The sequence below is a fragment of the Athene noctua genome, chromosome 3 (genome assembly GCF_965140245.1).
Source record: "Athene noctua chromosome 3, bAthNoc1.hap1.1, whole genome shotgun sequence".
Classification (NCBI taxonomy): Eukaryota; Metazoa; Chordata; class Aves; order Strigiformes; family Strigidae; genus Athene; species Athene noctua.
In genome coordinates, this window is record NC_134039.1 from 36,120,567 (window position 1) to 36,144,655 (window position 24,089).

Below are 24,089 nucleotides of genomic sequence, written 5' to 3' on the forward strand. Positions count from 1 at the left end.
CCTACATGTTATAATGACTGGTTTGTATTTTACTAAAGTAGAGCTACTAGCGTCTGGGACAGAGGGATGAGGGTGTTTACTGTCTTGGCAGTGCTGAGACCAGGCTCACCCCATTACGTTGCACTGCTGCAGAGTGCAGCACAGCTCTGAAACCGGGACAGGGGCTGCTGGGCACAGCCGGAGCAATACGGGGCAGCCGGGGGAGCAGCTGAGAGCCTGCAGCCCTGGGGAATTACAGACAGGGCTCATGTTTAGCATCACTGTTTTCAAGTAGCCATAAAAAGAAATGTTTGTAAAGTTTTAGGGCCTGAGCGGGAATACTGGCTCCATTGAAATCAGCAGCATAACTCCCCCTGAATTCCACACAGGCAAGGTTTAACCCTCTCAGCATGAAGGCTCTCAGGGTTATTGATTTCCTTGCTGCAATTGTCTTTACTGGAACTACAAGCATCAGTCATGTGCATTAAATGGGGATAGATAAACAAGAAAAACTGAAAATGATGAGAAGAAAGTCTGCAGCTGCATCTAGCATACATTTTTTCCATTTATTTTCTTCGCTACTCTCATCTGAATCAGGATGAACAAAGAATTCTCTGAGATGCAATTTATGTAATCACAAGGAACCCAAAATGCTAGTTTTTACTGAAAATGCTCAGCCCAGTGTTTTCCATCATCTCCACTAAAAGGAAATCGATATCTCCAATTTGGATGTTTCCCAAGGAGTTTCCTTTCCATATCTGAAAGCATCTTGTGTTCACAAAGCCACTAATGAGTAAACGTGATCAGAATGACATTGATTTAAATTTGGGTAAATAAAAAACCTTGGGGAGAGGTGCAGGGCCTGATAGTTGCATCCACTTGGGTTTCTGTTCATATCTGCTTGATATTTTTAGGAAAGCAGAAGAAAACTCCATATGTTCATGAAAGAGAGAGGGAAAAAAACACCACTTCTGAAATGTGTTGCTATTTATTAATATCCCTCATCAGACTCAACACTTCCACACAAGGGGTGTACCCCTCACCAGCCTTCCCTCTGACCACGTCTCCTGGTTAATCTTCTCCCTTATTGATGTCTTTCTGGCAGAAGATACTGGAATACCTTTGGGAGGGAGCATCTGCAGGATGGCGGCGCGGTGGCACGGGGCTGCATCCATGATGTGCTTGACAGCACGCAGCACTTGCCACCAGCATGTCAGAGCCCTGCTGTTACCAGCACGCTGGTCGCAACCATGCTTGGCAGGCCAGTGATCATTCAGCTCCAAAATGAGCTCTAAATCTCCCTCCAGGCCAGAACAAAGCTTATTCCAACTGGATCCTGGCAGCTCTGGAGAAACACCAGGTCCCAGCCGGGAGCAGTGCCAGCAGTGGTGGGGCTGGTGGAGGCGGCAGCTGGCTGCCAAAGCCTGTGGGCAGGCGAGGTGGCAAAACCAGGGTCATTATTTCCAGGATCTGTGAATCCTGGTGAAACAAAAAGGAAGCCTTCATCAGCTGAGGTGCATCAGCCGCATCCTTTTGGGGGAGAGGAGGCTGTGATCACCATAAGTGCTGCTGGCAGGCTCATACACTGCCTCTTGCCTGGCACCCTGCAGCACCTCCTGGCAAAAAAAGATGGTCTCCCTTCACTGCCACATACTTCCTTGCTGTCTATAGCAGGCTGGCTGGCTTTTTGGGTGGCATGGGTGGTTAGAAGCAGGGCAGCAGGGTGGTTTGGGGAGGTGTTAAGCCACTGTTGGGAGTAGGGCATCGAGACATGAGGCTGTGTCACACCCTCAGACACTCATCAAGTGACCGATTGAGTGGTGCTTATAAATACTGTAGTTCATCAAGCCTTCAGTGGCTATTCAGTGAAGAGCTGTTTAACTATATAGAAAGTGTCGCTGTCAGTTGAATGTACCAGTAACTAATACATGTGTCATAAATATGTCATTTTATGCCAATGGTAGTTATATGAAGTATATGCTGTTTCTGATGTCTCACTGTAGGCAGCCAGACCAACAACTTTAAAATAAACCTCTTCGAGAAAATTGGTTATTTTTATCTAGCACTCTCAATTTTCAACTTGAGCCAATATTTACCTATTCAGTCGGACCAAAGTTAAAATAAATACTGACTGATAAGTATTTGTTTAAACTTCAGAAGCCCCCACTTTTCTTCCTTTTTTATCTCAGTTTTCTTGACTATCAGCTTGCTGTCACTAATTGCCACACCTAATCACTTTTCAACTGGGAAACAGCCTGGGACTGATAGGAGCCAAATATTTGGAAATCTGAGCTTTATTTGTTAAAAAATACACCCATTCTGGAGGAGGGAAGGTTAATGAAGAGTCCTCCACCTGAGCATCGCCTGCAGGACTACTGATCCCTGTGCTGGGCCATGCTGCGTACCAGCAGCACCGACCTCTGCTTTAAGTTAATGGTGAAATGTCATTTGACACCCCTAGGGTATGGACTTTATGTGGAAAGGGACATAGGGGATCACGGGGGGGGGGGGGGGTGTCACTTTGCACATACCAGGGTCGAGGTGGATTTGCTACTCCCACGGCTTTCAGAGAGGAGGAGCATCACGAGAGTCTGGTGCATGCTCCCAGAGGATGCTCCTGTTGCCATCCCACCCCCTGGCCCACTGTGGGGCTGACTGACATCCTCCTTTCTGCTTCCCTTGACATGTTTCTCTGCCCAGGTGATATACCGAGCCTTGTCGCCGCCTTACACCACGGAGGACCCATACAGCGCAGAAGCCCAGGCACAGCTGAAGATCACCAACCTGCGGGTACAGCTGCTGGAGCGGCAGGGCTGCCCCTGCCTTCCAACCAGCCCAGCCTCCTGGTCCCCGCAGCCCCCGCTGCCCCTGCACTACGCTGTCTACGACTTCATTGTGAAGGGCAGCTGCTTCTGCAATGGCCATGCTGACCACTGCATCCCTGTCAACGGATTCAAGCCTATCAAGGCGGCTGGTGTTTTCCATGTGGTACGTACATGCACCCAACAACATCTGCACTGCAGGAAAACAGAGCTTTAAAAGTAGTAGGGATGGTATGGAGTATGGTACAGGTCCAAGTATGCGGTATTTGATGTGTGATGACCTGAATTCCAAGCACAGTGGCAAAAGTGATCTTTACAAAGGAGGTAGTCTCCGTGTCAGGCTGAAAGGCTGGGCTTCCCTTGTACCTTGGTGTGGGGTCCCCCAGGACTCTTATCCTTGAAGGGTGCTCCACAGTAATTTATTTGTTTATTTCAGGTGGATCCTTAAAAAAAATCAACATTGCTGACTCCCTTCTTCCCCAAAAATGCAAATTTACAATATCTAAAAGATAATAAATGCAGGGTATTTTGATGACAAAGAAGGATGAGAGCTTCTCTGAAGGTACTAGGCGTCTTGTGGTTGCCATTGCTTCTGGATGATCCTCAGATATCGAGTTGGGTCCTGAACTGAGGAGCCAGAGAACTGGGTTTTGGCTCCCACACCCAGGCTTTCCATTGCACTTTGCAATATCTTTCTCTGGATAAAGACTACAGAGAAGACCTGGCTGCCTTTCAATCCCCTCTGTTTCAAGGGGACTTCCATCACAAGAACTCTGAGTTCAAATCCCTTGGGACCCACAAAGACCTAAACCCCAGTGCTCCCATGTCCCAGAGAAGCAAGAGCCTTTAAAGTGTTGGGGAAGTGATGGACACAGCAATGGCCGATGCGTTGAATGCCTGCCAGTCCAGGGACACTCACTGCCCCCAACACATCTTGTCCTTTCTGCCCATCTTGGCTGGCTCTGAAAGTCCTGGCTTTGCTGGCAGAGGAGCAGTAGGGAAAGCCAGGGCAGTCAAACATACTGTGCTGAATAATGTTAGAAAGGGAAAGATCATAAAAAACACATAAGGCAGCTACTAGAGGTAAGGAGGTCTGGCATCTGTCCAGCTCTTCAGGGAACTCTCACTTAAATTATGGTCTTAGACATGAAGCAGACAGCAAGTTTTCCTTATAATAGAGGTAGCCTTGCAACGTCTTGAAAATACACCAATTTGAAGGCGTGCAGTGCTACGATTGTTAAGGCTGTTTCAAGTAGCACTGCTTTGCTTTCCACAGATGTTCCCTGAGTGAAAGTCTTCAAAAGGAGCTGTTTGCTCAGGATTATTTCTGTGGGATACAATTGCATGGGAGCATGCCCCAGCACACAGCTGAGAGTTGTAACAGAGCTTGCAGGCAAATACACTTCTGGTATGGCTGTAGCCTAGGGAAACCATAGTGTGCAGGTAACAGACAGTGCTGTGGGAAGAATCAAGTGCCAAAATCACACTGAAAACCAAAGCAAGAAATAGCAACAAGCCCCTGCGCTGGCCCCGAGGGGACTGGAAATTCAATTCTGATTGTAAGTGTGTATGTGGCAGGAGTCCCAAAGGTGACGTTTCTGCCATGAGGCTGACTCATTTTACTGTGCCTTACAGCTTATTCCATGTCTCATAAGGGATGCACCACTGTAGGGGTGACATAGCCCCATGGTTTGCAGGGAGAGGCAGGGAGTGGTAAGATGTTTCCTGTCCCAATACCACTTTCTCCATCATGGCACCAGGGCAGCTGGGGCTGAGCCCGATCTGTGCCAGGCTCCTGCCTGGCATGAGGCTGCTGCGATTCAGGAACTGTGCTGGCACCCCACTCATGCACACAAGGCTGGGGTTTGCTAGTCCGTTGCTTCAAGGTGGGAAGAGAGGATTATATCCAAGATGATATCAAGAGACGTGTGTGTGAATAAACAGAAAAAGGACAAAAGATTGTGGGGTCTGTGGCTGCTTAGCTGGGAGATTTCAGAGAAACTTCTAAAAAGAGAGTAGGATTTCAGAGAGGGAGCATTTTGTACATTTCACCTGAAAAAATCACATAAAAGATAATTCTGAAAAATTACCGTTAGTCATTCAAGTGTGAGATGGGGATTTCAGTCTTGTCTTTATGTAACATTATCTACATGAGGTTTTAGCAGAACCTTCACTGTTAAACCGAGAAAGGCAAAAGCTGGAAAGCACATTACCATTTTTCAGTATAATTATACAATCTGTATCTGGTTTTATGCTTATTTAGACCAGAGCACTCCTGAAGAATATCCCCTAAGTCAGAGAGTTAACATCAAAATTTAAGAAAGTTTAAGATCCTTTAAAAAAAACAAAACTTTTCTGAAAAATGTATGTGCAAGTTTTCTTAAACCCCTACTTGGTCTCAGCCCACAGGCAAAATCCTAACTGCAGGCTTAGTTTTACTCGCTGCTTGGCCAGTGTAAGACCCAGATGTGATATATTTGTTTTTCTCTTGAGCTTCTCTGGACAATAAGCTGGGGTGTCCTGGCAGCAGTGGGCATAGCTGCTGGGTCTTGGGCGGATCTCACAAAGCAACCAGAAGCATTTTTGGCCATCTCACCCAGAGAGGATCTGGGAAAGCCACCAGGGATGCTGGTGGCTGCTGCTCGAACAGGTTTGGTGCAGGGACCTGTCCCAGGGGGCAGGATGCTCCATTCAGCTTGGGACATCAGCCCCACTCACTGCTGTGGGATTCCTCCCATCAGATGCATTTTTTCTCAAGGGCTGTGCTATCATGTGCTGGGAAGCTGACAGTTTTGAAGGTAAAGATTCTGAGTAGCTGAAGGGAGGCTAGAAGTCCATCTGAAGGGAGGCTAGAAGTCCAGCTTGGCCACACTGACCTGGGACATCCTCAGGGCATGGGGGTGGGATATCAGTAGGGTGGCTTCATGGACGAAGAGGGGCTCCTTCCCCAGCAGAAGCAGCTCTAGCTCTGTTCACTGGGGTGGGATAACCTCCTTTTGCAATCCCTCTGAAGAGAGTCAAAGCAAAGGTGGACTTCACAGAGTCTAAACATTCACTGTGAGAAAAAATATTTCGTATTACCCTCAAACAGCAAAAATCAATACCCTGATAAGAGAAGGGGTTTGTTTCTGTGCCCTCACCAGCATCCAGCTGTGAAACTCTCCATGATGCTCCTCTCTGTGGCAGTCACTCCTAAAGGAGAAAGGATTTATGTAGGAAATCTCTGGATTTGTTGGAGCATCAGAAATGCCACGCCAGCCTTTAGGTGAATTCTGAGTATACCAGTAGAGCTCATGCTCTAGGGGAGAGTATGAGCTGCAGGGCAAGACTAGAGAGAAGACCTGGCTGCCTTTCAATGATGGCAAGGGTGGTACCTCGTGGGTAGTATGATCCTGACTGTTCCTTGTTATACACTTGCGTACAACAGACAGCTTTCAGGGTGATACAGATACACTTTCTTCTCTTCCTTGGTCTTCCCATATTTATTCAAAGGGTCACTACCCAAATCCCATCAACAACAGCCCAATGCATGCCTAAGAAAAAAATGTCCACAGAAAAACACACCTCACGCCATACCATGAAAAGCAGTTGGATCAGTCTGTGAGCTGCATTACATGGTGAACCACCAATGTGAGTAGAGAAATGAATTTGCATACACAGGAGATCCCTCCTGATCTTCACTGGCCATGAAAGGACTGTTTTTTCAGCTGATCTGTAGCATAGGAGCCTCTCACCCCTTGCCAGTACCTCTGCACATGGAGCGATTGCAGTGTATGCTTGTCCCCTTACAAGCTAAAGCATCCCCATGGCCTTCTTGCAGCTATGGCAAGGTTTGTGAAAGAGATCAGCCTGGAGATAAGTAGAATCTTGCGATTTAGTACTCCAAAGTGGGGAAGGCAAACCCGGAGATAGCTCACCTGATCTGTGCAGTTCTGTCTCATGGTGAGAGTTCATCCATCTCAGAGACCCCATGGCCCTCCCTGACTGTGGTATCCTGCAACAGCTAAGTGTTTTTCACAGTTGGCCTGAGTTAGCAGTCTTAGAGGTCTGTGTCCTTGCTGGGGTTTCCCTGCTTTTACCCCTATGAGATGAGATCCCTCTCTCAACTGATGACTTCACTGTTTCATTGATAATCCAGCATTATCAACTATCTAATGTTTCCCACTCTGTTTTTCCTTTCCTTTCCTGCACTCCTGCTAGTGCAGCCCTGTCTGCACAACTTTCATGTGCATTGAACAGAGTGAGAACAAATGAAGCAGTCTGGTTTTGTTCATCCTGTTGTTTTCTTTTTCCCTTAATGACAGTTTTAATAACATGATACAGCAGCTATCTTTGCTCTGAAGAAAGGAAGTGGGAAACTAGAACTTAGGGATGAAGAAGCTTCAATGAATTAAGACATGTGCCCACAGCAGTTTGGTGTGGTGCTGCTGCCATACCAAAATAGTACTGCTCCAATTATGCTTATACACTTCTTTAGTAGTTCAAGGTGCTGTATCAGTGTGAGTCAACAACTTTTCCAGGAACTGTGCTTTAATTTCTAGACTGAACAACCAGTTCAGGTACCTGATCAGTGAATGCATCTGAACTCGCTTTCTGGCAGCTGTCCAGCAACTAGGCACCAAACCCCAGATATACCTCACCTAATTTTAGGCATGCATTTGATGTGCCCAGGTTAACCAGCTGATCTCTCCAGGTTCCTTCCACGGTTATGAAGGGGTAGGAGGATACCGTATGGTTGAGGTCCGGGGTAAACTGAGCTACTGTGCTAAAGCACTTCTGTAGAGTCAGGCAGGGTGAATATTTCTCCCCCTTCTCATGTAGCCAACCCAGTGGCTGTTATAAATTGTTACCGTGCTACTGACATCAAAAGATGTAGAAGGTCTTCTCCCGCAGCACTGACAGAAGCCTATTGTACAAGGAATTTAAAAAAAAGCACCAGACAGCCCCCACGCCCTGGACAACAAGCTTTGTTTTCTTTCACAAGAATGAGATAGGATATGAGAATTTTCTCATGCGTAAATTTGGTTGTCTGGTGCTTTGGGAAAGAATACCTCACCGCATGCTGACAGCAGCCAGTAGGCATTGGTTCTAAAATTGGCACAGTGGCTCAAGCACAACACAGTGTAAAAGCTGTCGTTAGAGACTCAGCATGAATGCTGTGGTTTCCCTTTAGGCTGATACCATAACCATTTTCCACAAAAGTAAAAAAAAAAAAAAAAAAGAGAAAATACCATTTTAGCAGTTCCAAGAAAGAAACTATTAAAGGCAGAGTTGTCCCTCCCAGCTATTTAGCCTATTACTCTGTCTTTGGAACACTGATTTTCTTTTAGTGTGCATTTGTGTTGGAGTCTATATAGTGTGTGAGTTCTTGCAATATAAATCAATTCATAACAGGGGACTGAAAGCATTTTTCCCTCGACACAGCACTTCTTTCTCCCTGCCCAACATTTTAGAACATGATAAATAGGGGGCAAAGTATTTTATAGGATTCGACTAAAGAAAAAACCCTATGTATTTGCAATCTGAAAGGAAGTGCTGGAAGGTTATAATTCAGCAACAAAAGGCTCTGGAAGGAAGCATGCCCTAGCAACTGTCTTTGTATAGAGAAATCAGTCGCTCGTTTATCTTACAGAAGTCAACTTTTGTAACACTGTTTGCATTGTGCCCTCTAATGACTGACATTGTGACAGGGCTGTCGAGCTAAGAAGGGAAACAGTGTGAAAGTGAACTGGGATGTAAAGACCCCATGACAAAATGAAAAATGGTGTGAGAAGGCTTTGCTGCTTAAATGAATCAAGAGCCGTGTGAATGCTTAAACGAGTGAGACGTACTGGGAATTGTGTTTGTGTACTTAGCGATGCTCCAGGATGACCCAAGTGGGTATGCCTTACAGTTAAATGTAAATCAAGGTGAACGAAAAGCAAGGAAAATATGTCCTCTTTCCCCTATTGATGTGTGGGGATCACATCCTGCCTTCAGAAAGGTGCTGAGATGCTGAAGAAATCCCCGTGGCTGGGTACATCATTTCCCCACTCTACCTTGGGTTCCAGCAGAGATGCTGGGCAGGCTTCGCAGCCCTGGCTCCCAACCAATCTGTGGCATGATGAGGAGTTCACAGGGCACAGCAGTCTTGCATCTGGCCCTCCTACAGCTCTTAGAGGCATTAATTTTGCACGGTGTAGACTGTCTGTTGGCTGTTTTTCACCTGTCACCACCTCTATTACTTCTTGTCCTGTCTTTCTCCTGTTTTCAGCTGTCATAGTATTTCTTTATAACTAAAAAATTACCTCTCTGCTTATGGGCTGCAAGAAAGGGCTTGCTAATATTCACCTTCTTTTGTTGTTTCCAGCACATAAAAATCTTTTCTGTCATGATGGAATTATGTAGAAGAAAAAAGATATTTTCTTCAATGGGATAAAGCTAGGATGGAGAGATTTTTTTAAAGCAGAGCTGTTCTGGGGGGTAATCATTATAATGCTATTGAAAGAGAATAGATAAATCAGCCTGAGGGAAGGTTTTTGAAGCACTTAGGTCTGACTTTCATTACATTTCTGCAAAAAAGGAATATTACCTAAGTGGGTGCACTGAGAAACAAGTTATTAAAGACCCCATTTCCCTCCCCTCAGTCGGTTGAGACTGGCCATTTAGTTGTTCAGCTTGTTCATTAGAGGGTCTGCACCCTGCTCTGCCTGGCCGAGAGGCATCAGGGCCACCATGGGACCTGGGGGGACCTCTGAGAGGCAGAGTTTTCTTAAGGTCCAGCCTGTTTGCTGTAAAGGCTTGACACCATGGGAACTGGGAAGCTTTCTGCCTTTTCCAAATCTTGCTCCTGAAGACCAGCACCTGGGTGGCTGCATCTGATGCAGAAGCAGGGCCAGCCGTACCATCACATCCCATGCCTCTGTGGGTGCTCACCCAGATGTGAATGCCATTGAGATTATGAGTCCCTGGCCCTGCAACGAGCAGGGGTGCACAGGTTTGCAAAGCATGCATGGCAGGCTGGGCTACTGAATGGCCATCCCAGCCCATGCTGAGGTGAGCAGAGAGAGCACAGGATCCAACAGTGGGATCTGGGCTTGGGAGAGAGCATCTGATGAAGACACTAACACATCTGGTTGTGATAAACCCTGGAGGAAAGGAGACTGCAAAGCAGCACCCTTATGATAAGAGCAGGGAACATGTGGTTCCTCCTGACCCAGGCTGCAACAGCACCCACTGAGTCTGGAGCACAGGTCTTGTGAGGAGTGGCTGAGGGAACTGGGGGTGTTTAGTCTGGAGAAGAGGAGGCTGAGGGGAGACCTCATCGCCCTCTACAGCTACCTGAAAGGAGGTTGCAGAGAGCTGGGGATGAGTCTCTTTAACCAAGTAATGTCGTAGGACAAGAGTTGCACCAGGGAAGGTTTAGACTAGATGTCAGGAAGCATTTCTTTCCAGAAGGGGTTGTTAGGTGTTAGAATGGGCTGCCCAGGGAGGTGGTGGAGTCCCCATCCCTGGAGGTGTTTAAGAGTCGGGTCAACATAGCGCTGAGGGATCTGGTGTAGTTGGGAACTGTCAGTGCTAGGTTAATGGCTGGACTAGGTGATCTTCAAGGTTTTTTCCAACCTAGATGATTCTGGGGAGCCCAAACCTACGGACATCTGTGCTGGTCCTGCACTTGCCCTTACACAGAAGTCAGAATCACGCTATTCTATTATTTTTTAAGCTTTTCAGCCAGACCATTTGTTTCCTCCCCCACCAGGTGCTTCGTACCTTTACAAGCAATTAATACCAGGAGCAGCATGCCCTGCTCTGACTCAATGTCTATCACCATCTGACTTGATTTTTATCCAACTCCAAATTAGACTCTTTTGCAGCGCTGCTTGCCACAGCATCTGAGAGCCCACAAGCCTGCCATTGGTGCAGCAGGTTTTAAGTTTATAAAACCCTTCTTCAGAGTTCATATACAGATTAATAAGATGGCTATTCAGTGGTTTACTTATTAGCTCTGTGTGCCAAATTAGTAGCAGCACATCAGGTTCTTGGGATACCCATCCTCTTCTGATTTATTTTCACCCACCTCCCCCTATTCTGGCAACGTGGCGTGCTGTTATACAGTACTTGGGCTTTCAGAAAATGCAGGCTCTTACGACTTGGGACCATGAATGCTCCTCAGTGGGGAGTTTTGCCTAGCTCTCTGCTGGTGTCTTGGGATGCTTAATCCTTTGAGGATTTCTTAGGTGCTGCTGAGTTTTGGAGTCATATATTATTAATGCTGAGCAGCCACTCAGTTTGACTGAGTTCCCACTGGTTCTTTGTTTGGCTTTGTCAAGGGAGGAGCTGAATTTGGTGGATGAGGCTGCAGGCACAGGCAGGAGGAGCATGCATCCTTGCAGTAATCCCAAGAGTCCCTGTGTCTGAAACATATCCCTGTTTGCAAGTCTTCTTCCACATTCTTCTTACTTTGGCATCATGATCACCAAAGCACTAGGAGACCACCTGGTTTTGACCATGACCCTGTCTGGCTCCCTCAGGTTGCCTTCCCTTCTTGATCACACATGTCCCAGGTCTGGTGGGTCCCTCTACCCTAACAGCTGTGACAGTCTGTGAGGAACAAGCTGAAGGGTTTCACTGTCCACAGATGTGGTTCAGGCTACTACAACCTGTTTAGCCCTCTCCACTCAATGGCCAAAGGGCTTGCAAGAAACTCCTACCAAAAATGGCATCAAAGAGTTAGGGTTCCATCAAAACCATCAGAAGATGACCAAATGACCAATGCAGGTTTACCCAGTTTCTGCTTCCATGCAGATAGATGCCTTTAAATGTGTGTGGAGTAACTCTGTAACACTGGTTTGTTTGTGTGTGGACTTTGCCTAAAAAATGTATGAGATATTTTATTGAAGAGTCATAATTTAGGAAAGTGAGGCATCTGAGACCTTGAAGAGCATTTTCCAGGTGGTAGCAAAAATTAAATTATGAGAACACAAGACACAGTTTGGGAACTAAATATTCCCTCTGAAAATTTGGTTTGTTTCTTTTCTATATTTGCTTCTCATTCTTTTCAAACATTAGCACACATTTAAGCATATGTCAATATGATAAGCCAGACCATACCAACTAGTATCTGCAGTGAGACCAACTGATATCTGCAATGAGGCCTAATAGCACAGAAAGCAATGTTATCTTAGTATTTGCACTTTAGTTTAGATGCTTGTGCATTCTGTCTGACTCTGTCTGTATCTGTCCATTGCTTACACAGTCCAGTCACTGTACTGCATTTTGCTTATTTCTGCTTTCATGATTCAGCCATTTTAATAAGGCAGGAAAGGATCACTTAAAAGATTTTGAGACATTTTGCTATTTACATTGCTGCTGAAAAGTCTTTTAAGGACTTTCAAGGTCATTTTTGAAGTTTTATCTGTTCAGGTTGCATCTGACCCCTGTGAGATAACAGCTAAAATCTGTTCATTAAAAATAAATCAGAAAGTCGTCATTAGCCAGGAGTGTGTGTGGTGCGTGTGTGTGCACCTACGTAACAAGCAGGAGCTGTTTACAACATGTTCAGGGTCCTCTTCTGTTTTGTTTACTCTTCAGATTTTTCACAGGAACCTTTTTCGTGGCAGGTCTCAGCAGCAAGTCATACAGTTAGGAACAGCACACTGGTAAATCCACAAGTTAAACAAAGTGGATGGCAGCATCTTCCAGTAGCAGTTAAAGTCATGCCCCAGCATTGGGCTGGATCACCACGCACCCCAACCTCCCTGTGTCACTCCTGATGCCAAAAGCAGCCAGTGGCTGGTACAGCTCCCCAGCTCCATTGGTTTTATGGTCAGCCTGTGGCATGAGTGTGGGGCCACGCTGGCAGGGCAGGCTGAGGTCTCCGGCTCATTACTGAGCAGCAGGAGAAGCCGAAGCATGCTCAGTTTATTGCCTTCCTTTATCACTTTCCTGGCGACTGGTGATGGAAGGGGCACCAGGGTGGTGAGGCACCGCTCAGCTCATGTTTCAGCAAACACAGGATGCTGATGGTGCCTTGAGCCTGGCCACACATCAGACATCGGGAGGGACTTGCAGCTGAAATGCTCTTAGTAAAACTGTATTTAAAAGCAAAATGTCAAGCAGAGTAAAGCTGAAAGCACAGGCAGCCACCAAAATAACTATGGTAAGCAGCTGCCTGACACAGTCCATGGGAAGAAGCAGGGCCTTCAGCCTTGCCGGGAGAGCTGTGCTGCTTCAGAGCTTGATTTCATTGCATCTAAGGGCTGCCGGGCTGCTCTTGCCCTCTGGCTATGTCTTGTTTTCTTTGCATTTGCCAACAGTGTTAGTAAGGCACCAAGCGTGCTACGATGGCTTTTCATCTCTAATTACCCCGTTGCACTAGGCTGTCTAGATGTTAAATTACCTCTCTGTCATGAACATATCTGCATAGGGTCACTCATGGTCCTTGTGCTGTTCTTGGTTCTTCCTTTGCGGGGCAAAATTTCTTCCTAGGATGAATAGATATCTATGTTTCAGGGGTTTGAATTTCTTTTTTTCTCATTTATGTTGGCAATGGCTGTGCACAGACTTGGGTGCTGAGGTTGTGTTCCTTCAGTACTGCAAATGTGTATTAACGTCTGGGAAGGAGAAAAAGATAAAGGTTTTACAGTGTTTCCTAAAGATGCTTTGAATGTTGGCTTTTATTAATCTCTTCTACAGATTCATGCTGCAGCTGGAAACTGTCTGCTAAAGATCCTTTTAGATCTCAAAAAAACCCACCAACTTATAATTATACAATACCATGACATGCAGATTCACAAATACTAATCTAATTGAAAGTGTAACTGCAGAATATTTGCTTTGACTGAACTGGATGTCAAGGCAGACATCATGCTAGCCCTCTTGCTAGTCCATGTAATACCGTCTAGCTGGCACAATATCTTCTGTATATGCGCATTGCTTGTGCCCAGAGACTCTCTGGGCTTTGCTGTGGGTGATACTTGCTCTCTTTCCCCTGCTAGGTCCATGGGAAATGCATGTGCAAGCACAACACAGCAGGGTCCCACTGCCAGCACTGTGCCCCACTCTACAACGACCAGCCTTGGCAGGCTGCCGACGGCAAAACCGGAGCCCCCAGGGAGTGTCAGTGTAAGTAGCCAGCGGGGAACAGTGTCTCCAGAGCCTCTGCTGGAGCAAAATGCTTCCTCCTTTTGTGCCTTTCTCCTGTGTTTCCAAAAGGCAACAGATACTGAGCTGGTGGGCAGGTGCTTGTGGAGCAGCTCAGTGCATGGAGAGCCAGTGCCACGCTCCTGCCCAGAGCCCACTGCATGTGTGTATGGTGGGGATGGCCCTTTTTGCACAGCCCCTCACTTGGAAATCCTCACAAGACTGTGTTGTCTGTTGGTTTGGCCTTTCTGTGGGACACAAGTGCATCTCCTTAAGATACCATTTTCTTCTGCAGGCAGACTGCAGTCTGCTAGGCTGCCTTAGAAGTGACGAGGGGGCCAGCATTGTCCCGTCCATGGGCACCACTGACAAACACATTTGCAGGAGGTATTGTCTTCTGCTGCTGAATGTGGGCTCTGCTCACCCCCTGGGTGCTGGGGACAAGAGGAGCCGTGGGTTCCTCCCAGGAGGTTTGAGGATTACTTCTGTGGTGCTGAGGAGGGATGCTCAGGGTGAGTGCAGGCTGCAGGGGACTGCAGAGGTCACGGGACAATCTTTTTCAGTAACAGCAGCAATCTAGCCAGAAGGACACTGAGGATTGTCTGCACCATGCCAGGAAGGTTTCCAGGCATGCTGAGTGCCATCCTGCCATGGCTATGATGCTATCAACACTTAAGCTACCATCAGCCTGCCTGTGTGGGCTGCAGTCACACTCACTGCTGTATGGATGTTCCCCAAAGGAATGACAGTGAATCCCTGTTTCCACCAGCCGCATTTGATAAGCAGGGATTGGAATAGATTTCACTTGGGTACTGATTTCAGGCCTGTGGGCATCCAGACTTCCTCCACTGCCAACACAGGGAAAGATGGGTGCTCACCCTCTCTCACACAGCTCCCTTCCACCTGTATTTTCCCTCCATCAGATGTAAGGAGCATCCTGGCAGCACCCGCACAGCAGATGCTGTATGGGGCACTGCTGATTCCTAAACAGGGAGGGAAGGATCCAGCCGCACCAGGAGCAGTGAATGGGGGAGCTCTCCCTATGCCAGCTTGACGGTGTTGCTGTCCTTGTACTGGGAAACCCACACTGGAAATAAAAGAGTTAAATAAATGTCACCTCTAGAGTTTGGGAAGCATGGATGAAAATGTGATACTTCATGCATTTGAATGAATAATGGCTTCCATAGCTCAGGTCTCCTATTCTAGAACATGGTTTGGGGTTTTGTGTGTCTTTTCTATAAATCAACATCTTTCACTGTCTTAATGAGTCTTTCTGTTCCCTTTGGCTTCATCTCAGCATGCAAGTGTAATGGGCATGCTGACACTTGTCATTTTGACATGGATGCGTGGCTGGCATCGGGCAATCGCAGCGGTGGTGTCTGTGACAACTGTCAGCACAACACAGAAGGGCAGCACTGCCAGCGCTGCAAGTCAGGCTTCTACCGGGACCTCAGGAAGCCCTTCTCTGCCCCAGACGCCTGCAAACGTAAGTCAGCAACCTTTTACTAGTAAAATGCTTCTCAAGTAGGAGGGTGTCAAAGAAAGTGTGAGACCCTTTGCCCCTCCTTGGAACAATCTTCTTGCTTCAGTGAAGGACAGGAAGCTCTTCTGAATTCCCTTTTTGATGCTGTTTGCAAAAAGCAATGGTGAGGTTTGCAGGGTAAAAGCCTGCAGATGCTGTTGACAAATCTGTCCCAAGGATCTGTAGCCTGGGGGCAGGAGAAGGGAGATGATTCATTGACTTTCTCCTGATATTTTTGGAGAGCAAAAGCTGCATCATGTTTTCACGTTCTCCTTGTTTGGCGAATGTCACAACCTCAGAAGCAGGGTGCCTCAGCCAAGAGGGCTGCAGCTGATAAATAGCATCACCCACCAGTGCGTGTTTGCAGCAGCAGCAGGTGTGTATGGAGTGAGAGACTGGAACACGAGTTAAGTGATATTCCAGAAGGTGTGACACTGAGGAGGTCAGGCCAAAGTCAATGACTCGGCCACATGTGAAATTAAATATTTCCCAAGCAAAAGCAGCAATCCAAAAGCCATGCTCCCCAGGGACCACTGTGAGGATGGTGACTCACCGTGGGGGACTCCGGATCCCCAAATCATGCTGAGCACACTACACTGGTCAGCTAAATATAGGGTGCAGGAATGCTCTCCACTCTGCGCCTATGACCACCCATTGGCTTCACCAGATTTCTCCTTACTGATCCAAATCTGGAGGAGGACCTCTATGGGTGGCAGAAAAAAATCTGACTGACACCGTGCTTCTGTCATTTGAGAGGACACTGAGCATATCTCCCTCCTCTAAAGGAGAGATACCTGTGTTTAAAGGAATAGAAACCCTTCTGGGGTGAGGAGCTGCACCCCAGCCTGGGAGGGTTGTGCAGTTTCACTTTTATAATATCTGTGGGGTCAGGTAGGGAACACCCACTTTCATCCTGCTCCTTCACTGCACATCATCCTTACGAGACTCCCAGCAGCCTCAACAGCCTGTCACAGAAGTCCTTCTCCTCTCCACCTTTCACTTGTGGCAAGGAGGAGCAGCAACAGCTGAACTGCCCGTTTTACAACTCTAATTCTCCTTACAGAAACAGAATTGACCATAGTTCTCCATTACTTGTTGTAAATAATTATTTCACTGCTGTAGTATGTACACAAATTTGGGTTTTTAAACAGTGAATTTAATGACTTTTTAAAGTTCCTTGTACTTGTGTACATTGAAGTACCAAGTCTACTTCTCTGAAACATCAGATACTTGCCCTCCATAATTATTGCCAGAACCTAGGCAACTTTAGAGCTTTAGTTTTGGAGTCTCATGAGTAAAAAGACAGGTTTAAGTCTTGCACTTAGACCCAAAGTAGGGGCTTGATTTTTTTTTCCTAACTCATAGATTCAGCCTTGCTGATTAAAAAACCCAAACAATTGGTAGATTGGTAGATAACACAGGATGAAAGACTGAAGTAAATTCTGTATGGGACCCTCAAGCTTCAAAATGTGCTTTTACTGGAATTGTCCTACCTTCACTAGGGTTGTAATTCCTGATACTTTTTACATGCTAGCTCCCATCAGGGAAGAGCATACACTTTTCCAAGGCCATTGAGGCCAAGTCAAGCTTTGGCACTGATTTGAGTGCAGGCTTCTGGACACCTAAAAATAATGCCCTTCACCTTGAAGGTGGTAGGAGTCACTGCCATCTCCTGTGACATCTCATGCAGCTCATTGAGGAGATGGAGTTTCACAAGAGACCCATCATAGGGTTTTCCTGGCGCCAAAACGCCCAGTCAAAATCCTGTGGCTGTTTGGAGGGTCCAAGAGAAAGTCAAATGGCACCTCCTGGGTTGGCCAGCATGAACCCTGCTTCCTTGCAAACCCGGATGGAAATAGAGGTCTTGTGACACTGAGACTGCTGCAAAACCGCCACAGCTCAAAGGGAAGGCTGCCAACAGTGTGCACGTGCCTATGCACAGGTTAGACCAGTGCTAATGAATTCAGGCGTTATATCATGTCATTAGCTATATGTTAGCCAAATCCCAAGAGACACAATTAAAAAGTTTCTCCCAGCCTTTCTAGGCAGGAGGAAGCTGTGGAGATAAGGTGATTAATGGGCATTTTTGTTGACATATGCTGGTGCTCAGTTCTCTCGGCTTTCTGCATTCATCTCTAAATCGCTGGCCTCTGGCATTCCACTTTCCACATTTTCCCCCCCCCCCCCCAAAAAAAGTGTGCCTGGTATAAAGTCTATAAATTTGTTTCTGTTACTCTTTAATGCAACAATTCAACCTCTTTATGGACCACTATGTATTCATGAGCTCTGGTATTTAAAGACCAAATGTAACATATATTTGTCAAGAACTATAAAATAGCTTTGAGTATAGTGAGAAGAAGTCTACATTTATTTACCTTCTGCATTAAGTACATCTACTTTGCTGCTTTTTTTTTTTTGTTTTTTGTATTTATGAATACTGAGCATGAAGTACTCCATTATCTCAGGGACACAACTTTCGCCAGCATAAACTGGGTTCCACGAAAATGTAGGGATTGTCTGAGTGCTTTCCTTATGAAGACTCTATTGCTACAAACACACAGATTATTTCTTTCTGAGCTTTTCAAACACTCCCTCAGACCCCTTCACCATTTCCTTTCTGATCTCTGGCTGCCCGGGGACTCAGCATCTCACAGGGGAGCCCAGCAGCTTGCAGGGCTGTAGCAAATGACTAATGACTGCTAAGTTAAATTATATAAGACCAATTGCAGCCTATGCCTAGCACATTTCCAAGGGTGGTGCCACAGACTGCAGTAACAAGGGACATATGTGATGCCCAGCTATTCTTTCAGGGAAGGCCACAGCATTGCCTGCTTGCTTCTAGCTCAAGGCACTGCTATTACTCAACCATGGGATAGCATTGAAAATTTAAAAATACCAAGGTCAAAGTAAATAAAGGAGTTGTTAAGCCATAATCTTTAAGGATACTTTAAAGATTCTTGTATGCAAAAAGTGTATATAATATTTGCTCAGGAGTAGGTGTGTACCTGATAAAACAGCAATCTGATGACTCTTTCCCCCCACCATACTTATCGGTCCTTTTCTTTACATCCCTCAAGAATGTAGCTGAAGCCTCAGCTACAGTATAATTGCAGACAATAAATTGGGTTTTGTAATTGCTGAGTTTATTTTTGCTTTTCAACTGTAGGTTTTTGAGGGTAAATATTTGTCATTTCCAAAGGTTAGCTGGTAGCTGAAGAAACCACAACAGTATCACCAATCAAGGGGAGAGAAATTCAGCTCCGCTAGAGTCCTGCTTACTGGGTTTCGATTCCAATCAGCACATGCAACACTGGGACAGGCAGCTGTTGATTCATATGTGTGTGGAAGTCATGTGCAAAATATTGCTGGGTAGTACAGGGTGGTAAATTGGCATTTTAACGATGCTGCTTGCAAATTGAAAAGAACGAAAAAATATCAAGCTTGCAGAAGGTTTCTCTTGGTCCCAGGCTAGTTGTGCCAGCCCACCCTTCTCTCACTGGAGCTCCCTTGGCTGTGGAAACCCCCAGCCTCCCCGGTGGGGTGGCCGTGGCACATGAGACAGGCACTGCCCTGAAGCCTCGCACTGAGAGTCTCACACTCTGTGCCTCCATATGCACCACGAAGTGCCATCCAAACGCTGTCTATACCTGCTTTATCTGCTGCTTGGCTGCTCCTCTCACCTTCCTGGAGGAGACTCCCCTACTACCTGTGCTACAGTGAGGTGCAGATTGGGTGGAAGGAGGAAAATGGGGTCTAAACCCACCACTCAGAGCAGCAGCAGCCCATGAGGGAGCAGTAGCTGCAGCTGCCAAACAATGTATAATCAGTCCTGCATCCTTTTCTTCCTGCCATTGCCACACTATGGACACACTTGGTCCTATTTTCATGCATTTCTTTCAAAACTGGTAAAACATGCTCACTTTTAAGCTCCAGTCTCATTTCTGTGCTCGGTGCATAGTGATGGGCTGCACTTTATGTCTCTGTATTGCTCAGCATGTTCCCACTGCAGCACTTCTCTTTGCAGTGTTCATTAGAAAGTATAGGCAACTACATTCTCACTTTTAATTGCCACTTTAATTGCCTGTCAGTTTGCTGCTCTATTTTTCATAACACCCTTTATAAATTTAATATTCTTGCCTCACCATGGTGTTGCCTCTGCTATTAAATTTTCCATTAGGAAAAAAATTGTGCAAAAGCATTGTCTAAAACATAAAAAGCTCCAACAATAGGGTTGGGTGTAAAACTCAGCTGAAACCCGACCGAAACAGGACTCTCTCTGAGCGGTGGGTTTAGCTCACTGACTGAGAGGAGGATAGGAGAGCTTTAAGTGCTTGATATTTCCCCTGAAGGGGCTGAGGAATGCCAGAAATACCCACCACATCTAGTAGGAAAAGAGAGCATTTGGCTACATGTGTCAGGTGTAAAACACTTCACAGACTTCAGGACAAAGGTATGCGAGTCTGTGAGCGCTGTTGAAAACTATGCTATTAAAGGTACCAGAGTTCACTGCCTGCAGCTAGTTATGCAGCATGTGGAGAGCCTTTCTAATCTTTTAATTTTATTTAATTATATTTGTTTGGCAATGGAAAGGGTGGGGAAAATTTGGGGATTACTTTGGCAAAGATTTTGGAATCATAGTCGCCTCTAAGTTACCTGCCAATATTAATCTATCCTTTACTATTTTGAAATTACATTCCAGGTATGTCGAATCCCTGAAACCACAAAAATGTTGTCAGAGCAAACTTAAATATATGTGTGCACAGCAATAAGCATTTTAAGAGAAAGAAAGGTTTTGTTGCATGCAGTGGTTTTTTCTACTTTATTGCCTTTGTGGTTGCAAAATAAAAATATTCATATTAGAATTTGGTGAAAATTTTCCCTCCTCACAAAATTTTCTCAGGAAATCCAGTTTTTATATAAATGGAATTTTAGACAAAAGTCTTTCAGAAGAGAATTTTTTACCATAATTCACAAGGCTGACTGTAACATGTCCTAGTCAGAAAACCAAACCCTGAGGGAAGGAGTGCACAATTCACCCAGCTACTGGTCCTGTGGGGCACCATGTTGCCTTCTGACCAGGCCACATGGTCAGAGACTTGGCTCACACTTTTGATAACTGTATTTCTGATCTTTGAAAAGATTAAAATCTTTGGGAGAAAAAAGATCTGGTCTTAAAACAGACGCAAATTACAGTTATGAAAAAAAAAAAAAAAAAAAAAAAACAAACCAAAAAACTAAGAAGCAGGCAAGGAAAGCTTCACCTATTTTAGGGCAGCCTTTCTGACTTTTGAGAAAATGGCTATTTCTCCCAGCATGTCCCAGTATGCCTCCAGTGCATCGTTCTGCTGTAACAGGCTATGGCAGAGGAAGAAAGAGCAGCCAGTTTCATGCACTCTGCAAACCCATGTCCTAGTCTATATGCAAAAGCGCATCTCTGAGCTGTCCAGGTCCTCATTCTTTTTTTTTTTTTTAATGTTTTGAAATGATGGCTTTAAAAGAAAATCAGACAGAGATAGAGAGGTACTTTTTGCTCAGCCTCCACTTTAATTAAAATGACCATTCTGAGGGGTTTTTTAAATCTTCTGGATGCAAGACAGTTGTTACTACTGTAGAAACCAGTTATGCTCTGATTCGTTTTTGCAGTGAAGCACCCACAGCTGCAAAGTAATAAAGGCCTGTTTGGCAAAATGAAACACAACACCAGGGTAGGTTGACTAGTTAAGATAGCTCACAAAAGTTAAAATCATACAGAGTCCAAAGGGAGACTCTGCTCAGATTTATATGGGTGAGGAAAAAGAACCCACACCAGTGTTCCTACAGTGTCAGTTTCGCAGGCATCTCCTGCACCTTTATCCTGCAGAGCTTTTTCACTCACAGATACTCTCTCTCCTGCCACGGTATCTCCCACAGCCTGCTCCTGCCACCCCCAGGGATCGGCTACACTCCCCCTGGGCCCCCGCACCTTCTGTGACCCCAGCACCGGTGACTGCCCCTGCAAGCCCGGCGTGGCAGGGCCCCACTGCGACCACTGCCTCCCCGGCTACTGGGGCTTCGGTGCCTACGGCTGCCGCCCCTGCGACTGCGCCCGCAGCTGTGACCCCCGCACCGGCGACTGCCACAGCAGCAGGTGAGTTGGGAGGACCTGGCCACCCTCTCCCAGCCTCACCATACCCCCGCAGTCTCCACCCCAGGGAAGGCACTGCGCCAACCCTATTTATGCATGCCATGCAGGCTGAAAAATACCTATTGTATAAAATGTTTGGGGTAGGGTCAAGAACTGGAGATAGAGTGGGAGCTGAGGCTGCGGTTCACCTGTGTGCCTGGCACACAGTAGTAGGGAACTGATAATGTTGGGTTATTGGCCCTTGGTGCTGGTGTTCATGTATCAGGTGTTTTCCATAACCTTCACAGTTGCTTCTTCTCCACAAGCAAAACTTGGGCCTCAGAGGTATCTGAGTGAGAGGAGACCAAAGGCTTAATATTGTTGCTGTTGCAACTCAGCTTGCATTGACTGTGTTGGACTTAGAGTCAAGCTCTGACTTTTAGAAGACAGCACATTTTAATAATATCCCACTATCTGAATCCTATATGTTGCTTTTTTTTTTACAACGCTGGGATATTCATAGCATATAAATCCCTGTAATGTATTTTAAACCCCAAATGGATTCATGACCCACTCTGACAACACTCAACCTGTTCACTTTCCAAAACTGCCCGTCGCATTGAACATCACCAAGATGTGCAGTCACATTGCACCAAAACATCAGGTTGGTATTGGCCCTGCTTTCCGCTGGCCCCAGGAGGAAGGCTGACCATCTCTCTTTCCCCCCAACAGCTCAGACGTGACCTGGCACAATGAAGCACCTCCTTTCCAGGTGGTGCTCAATGAGAGCGAGCCCGCCTGGGGCTGGGAGGATGAGCAGGGTTTCTCGGCGCTCCGGCACTCTGGTAGGATGGCGGCTTCATACGTGTTTCCCTGCTCCATCCTTCCTGACAGCAGCCAGTATGGATACAGTCTTCTGCACTGGCTTGTAATTGGTGCTCTGGCAGTTGCAGGAGGGGCTGGACATTCCCCCATTAACATCCTGTGTGACCACCTCCTTCCTCTTCATGAGACAGAGGAGCCTTAAGGCTCGTCCCATCAATGTGAGGACATGTAAACCCTTTAGGCAGGTGCTCCACAATGAAAGCCTGCACCCAGCATTTAGCTGTCAGCAAGGCAAGATTTGCCTGCCTGAATTTGCAGTCCCAGCTCTGAATGTCAAGGCTAAATACTCTTATATGTTATACTCGGCCATCATATTTTAAATGTGTCTTTGTATTCAGTAGAACCACTACATCTTGGACAAACCAGCAATGTTATTTAGAGGGTGGGGTTTGCCACTTCATCGGCACTAGGAAATTTCTCAGAATTTATTTCCCCAACACCCACAACAATTTTAGCATCAATTGCAGCTTATGATGTGATTCAAGATGGCCTAGCATTTCAGCTATGACTTCAGCTGGTGAAGTTATTTCCCTCCCGTCCCTCCGGTCTGGAGGAAGTGGGTGCAATGTGACATTGCTGTGAGGCAGTTTGGTCCCGCAGTGCAGTATCAAGCTGTCCTCCCTTGCAATCACTGCATGCAAGCAGGCAAGCGTCATTTCCTCCATTTTCAGAAAGCAGCATGATAAAATCTCAAAGATACAATAATTGAGTTAATTGAAGGGAAAGCTCCATCATTTGTCTGAGCAACTTCATTTTAAACCTAAATAAGTATATCATGTTATTCTTTGTTCTAAGATCACGGAAGTCATTAATCTGCCTTAACCTCTGCAATGTTTCCTTTTAAAGTTTTGTCTGGTACATTATGGTGTGGAAAATACCACAGAAAAAGACGTGCCTGTTATTTGCATCCCAAGGCAAGATAATAAGGCCTTTGTTTCCCTTCTCTTCAAATTGTAAACAAGGAATAATTTCCCTTGGACTAAGATGGTATATTCAGCCTGGATCTGAAAATAAGACTTTTTTGCATGGGGCTTGTGGACCATGTGAAAGCCTCTGGCAGGTCCTGGGCTCTGCCAGCTAATACTCCTGTCTTTTAAATACAATCCACAGCCATTTGCTTCCTTCTCTTTCCCCAGGTAAATGCGAATGTAAAGAACAAGTTTTAGGGAATCCCAAGGTCTTCTGTGGGATGAAGTACACCTATGGTGAGTTGTGGGTGAGGTGGCAGGGGTGTAAAGGGAGGTGCTGCAAGGTGGTGCAAGAGTGTAAAGCATGAGAGGTGCTCCTGTGTGCACTGCTCCATCCCAGCAAACCCATGGGCTGCTTAGTCTGAGGGCAGGTCTTTGACTTTTTGAAAATGTATAGATACCATGGTGCCAAGTCAAGGTGGGTGAAGTGTCTTACTCTGTTACCCACCTCTCTCACTACCAAAATACCTTTGTGCCAAAATCATGAGAGGACAAGAGTTCGAAGAGTCCCTGAGAGGTTGTCTAGGTCCAAGACAGACAGTAAAGCACTGTTACCAAAATGGGTCACCAAAACTCTGTAGACCAGATGCCCCAAGCACAGTCTAGAAATCTGTAAATCTGAACTATGCTGAATGTAAGGAGGGACGGTGATGACCACAAGAGACACTGCATGGAGAAAACAGCTCCAG

The 24,089-nt window shown here is 46.1% G+C and overlaps 1 protein-coding gene across 3 annotated transcripts in view; it reads left to right on the forward strand.

The window, feature by feature from the left end:
• The window catches only part of NTN4 (netrin 4), a 48,680-nt gene that overhangs the window by 17,737 nt on the left and 6,854 nt on the right, over positions 1-24,089 (forward strand). For all 3 annotated transcript variants that reach the window (XM_074902710.1, XM_074902711.1, XM_074902712.1), the window contains exons 3-8: positions 2,680-2,967; positions 13,778-13,904; positions 15,220-15,408; positions 21,355-21,571; positions 22,280-22,392; positions 23,569-23,637. In XM_074902710.1, the coding sequence (XP_074758811.1) occupies positions 2,680-2,967; positions 13,778-13,904; positions 15,220-15,408; positions 21,355-21,571; positions 22,280-22,392; positions 23,569-23,637 (1,003 nt within the window). The remainder of the gene's footprint in view (positions 1-2,679; positions 2,968-13,777; positions 13,905-15,219; positions 15,409-21,354; positions 21,572-22,279; positions 22,393-23,568; positions 23,638-24,089) is intronic.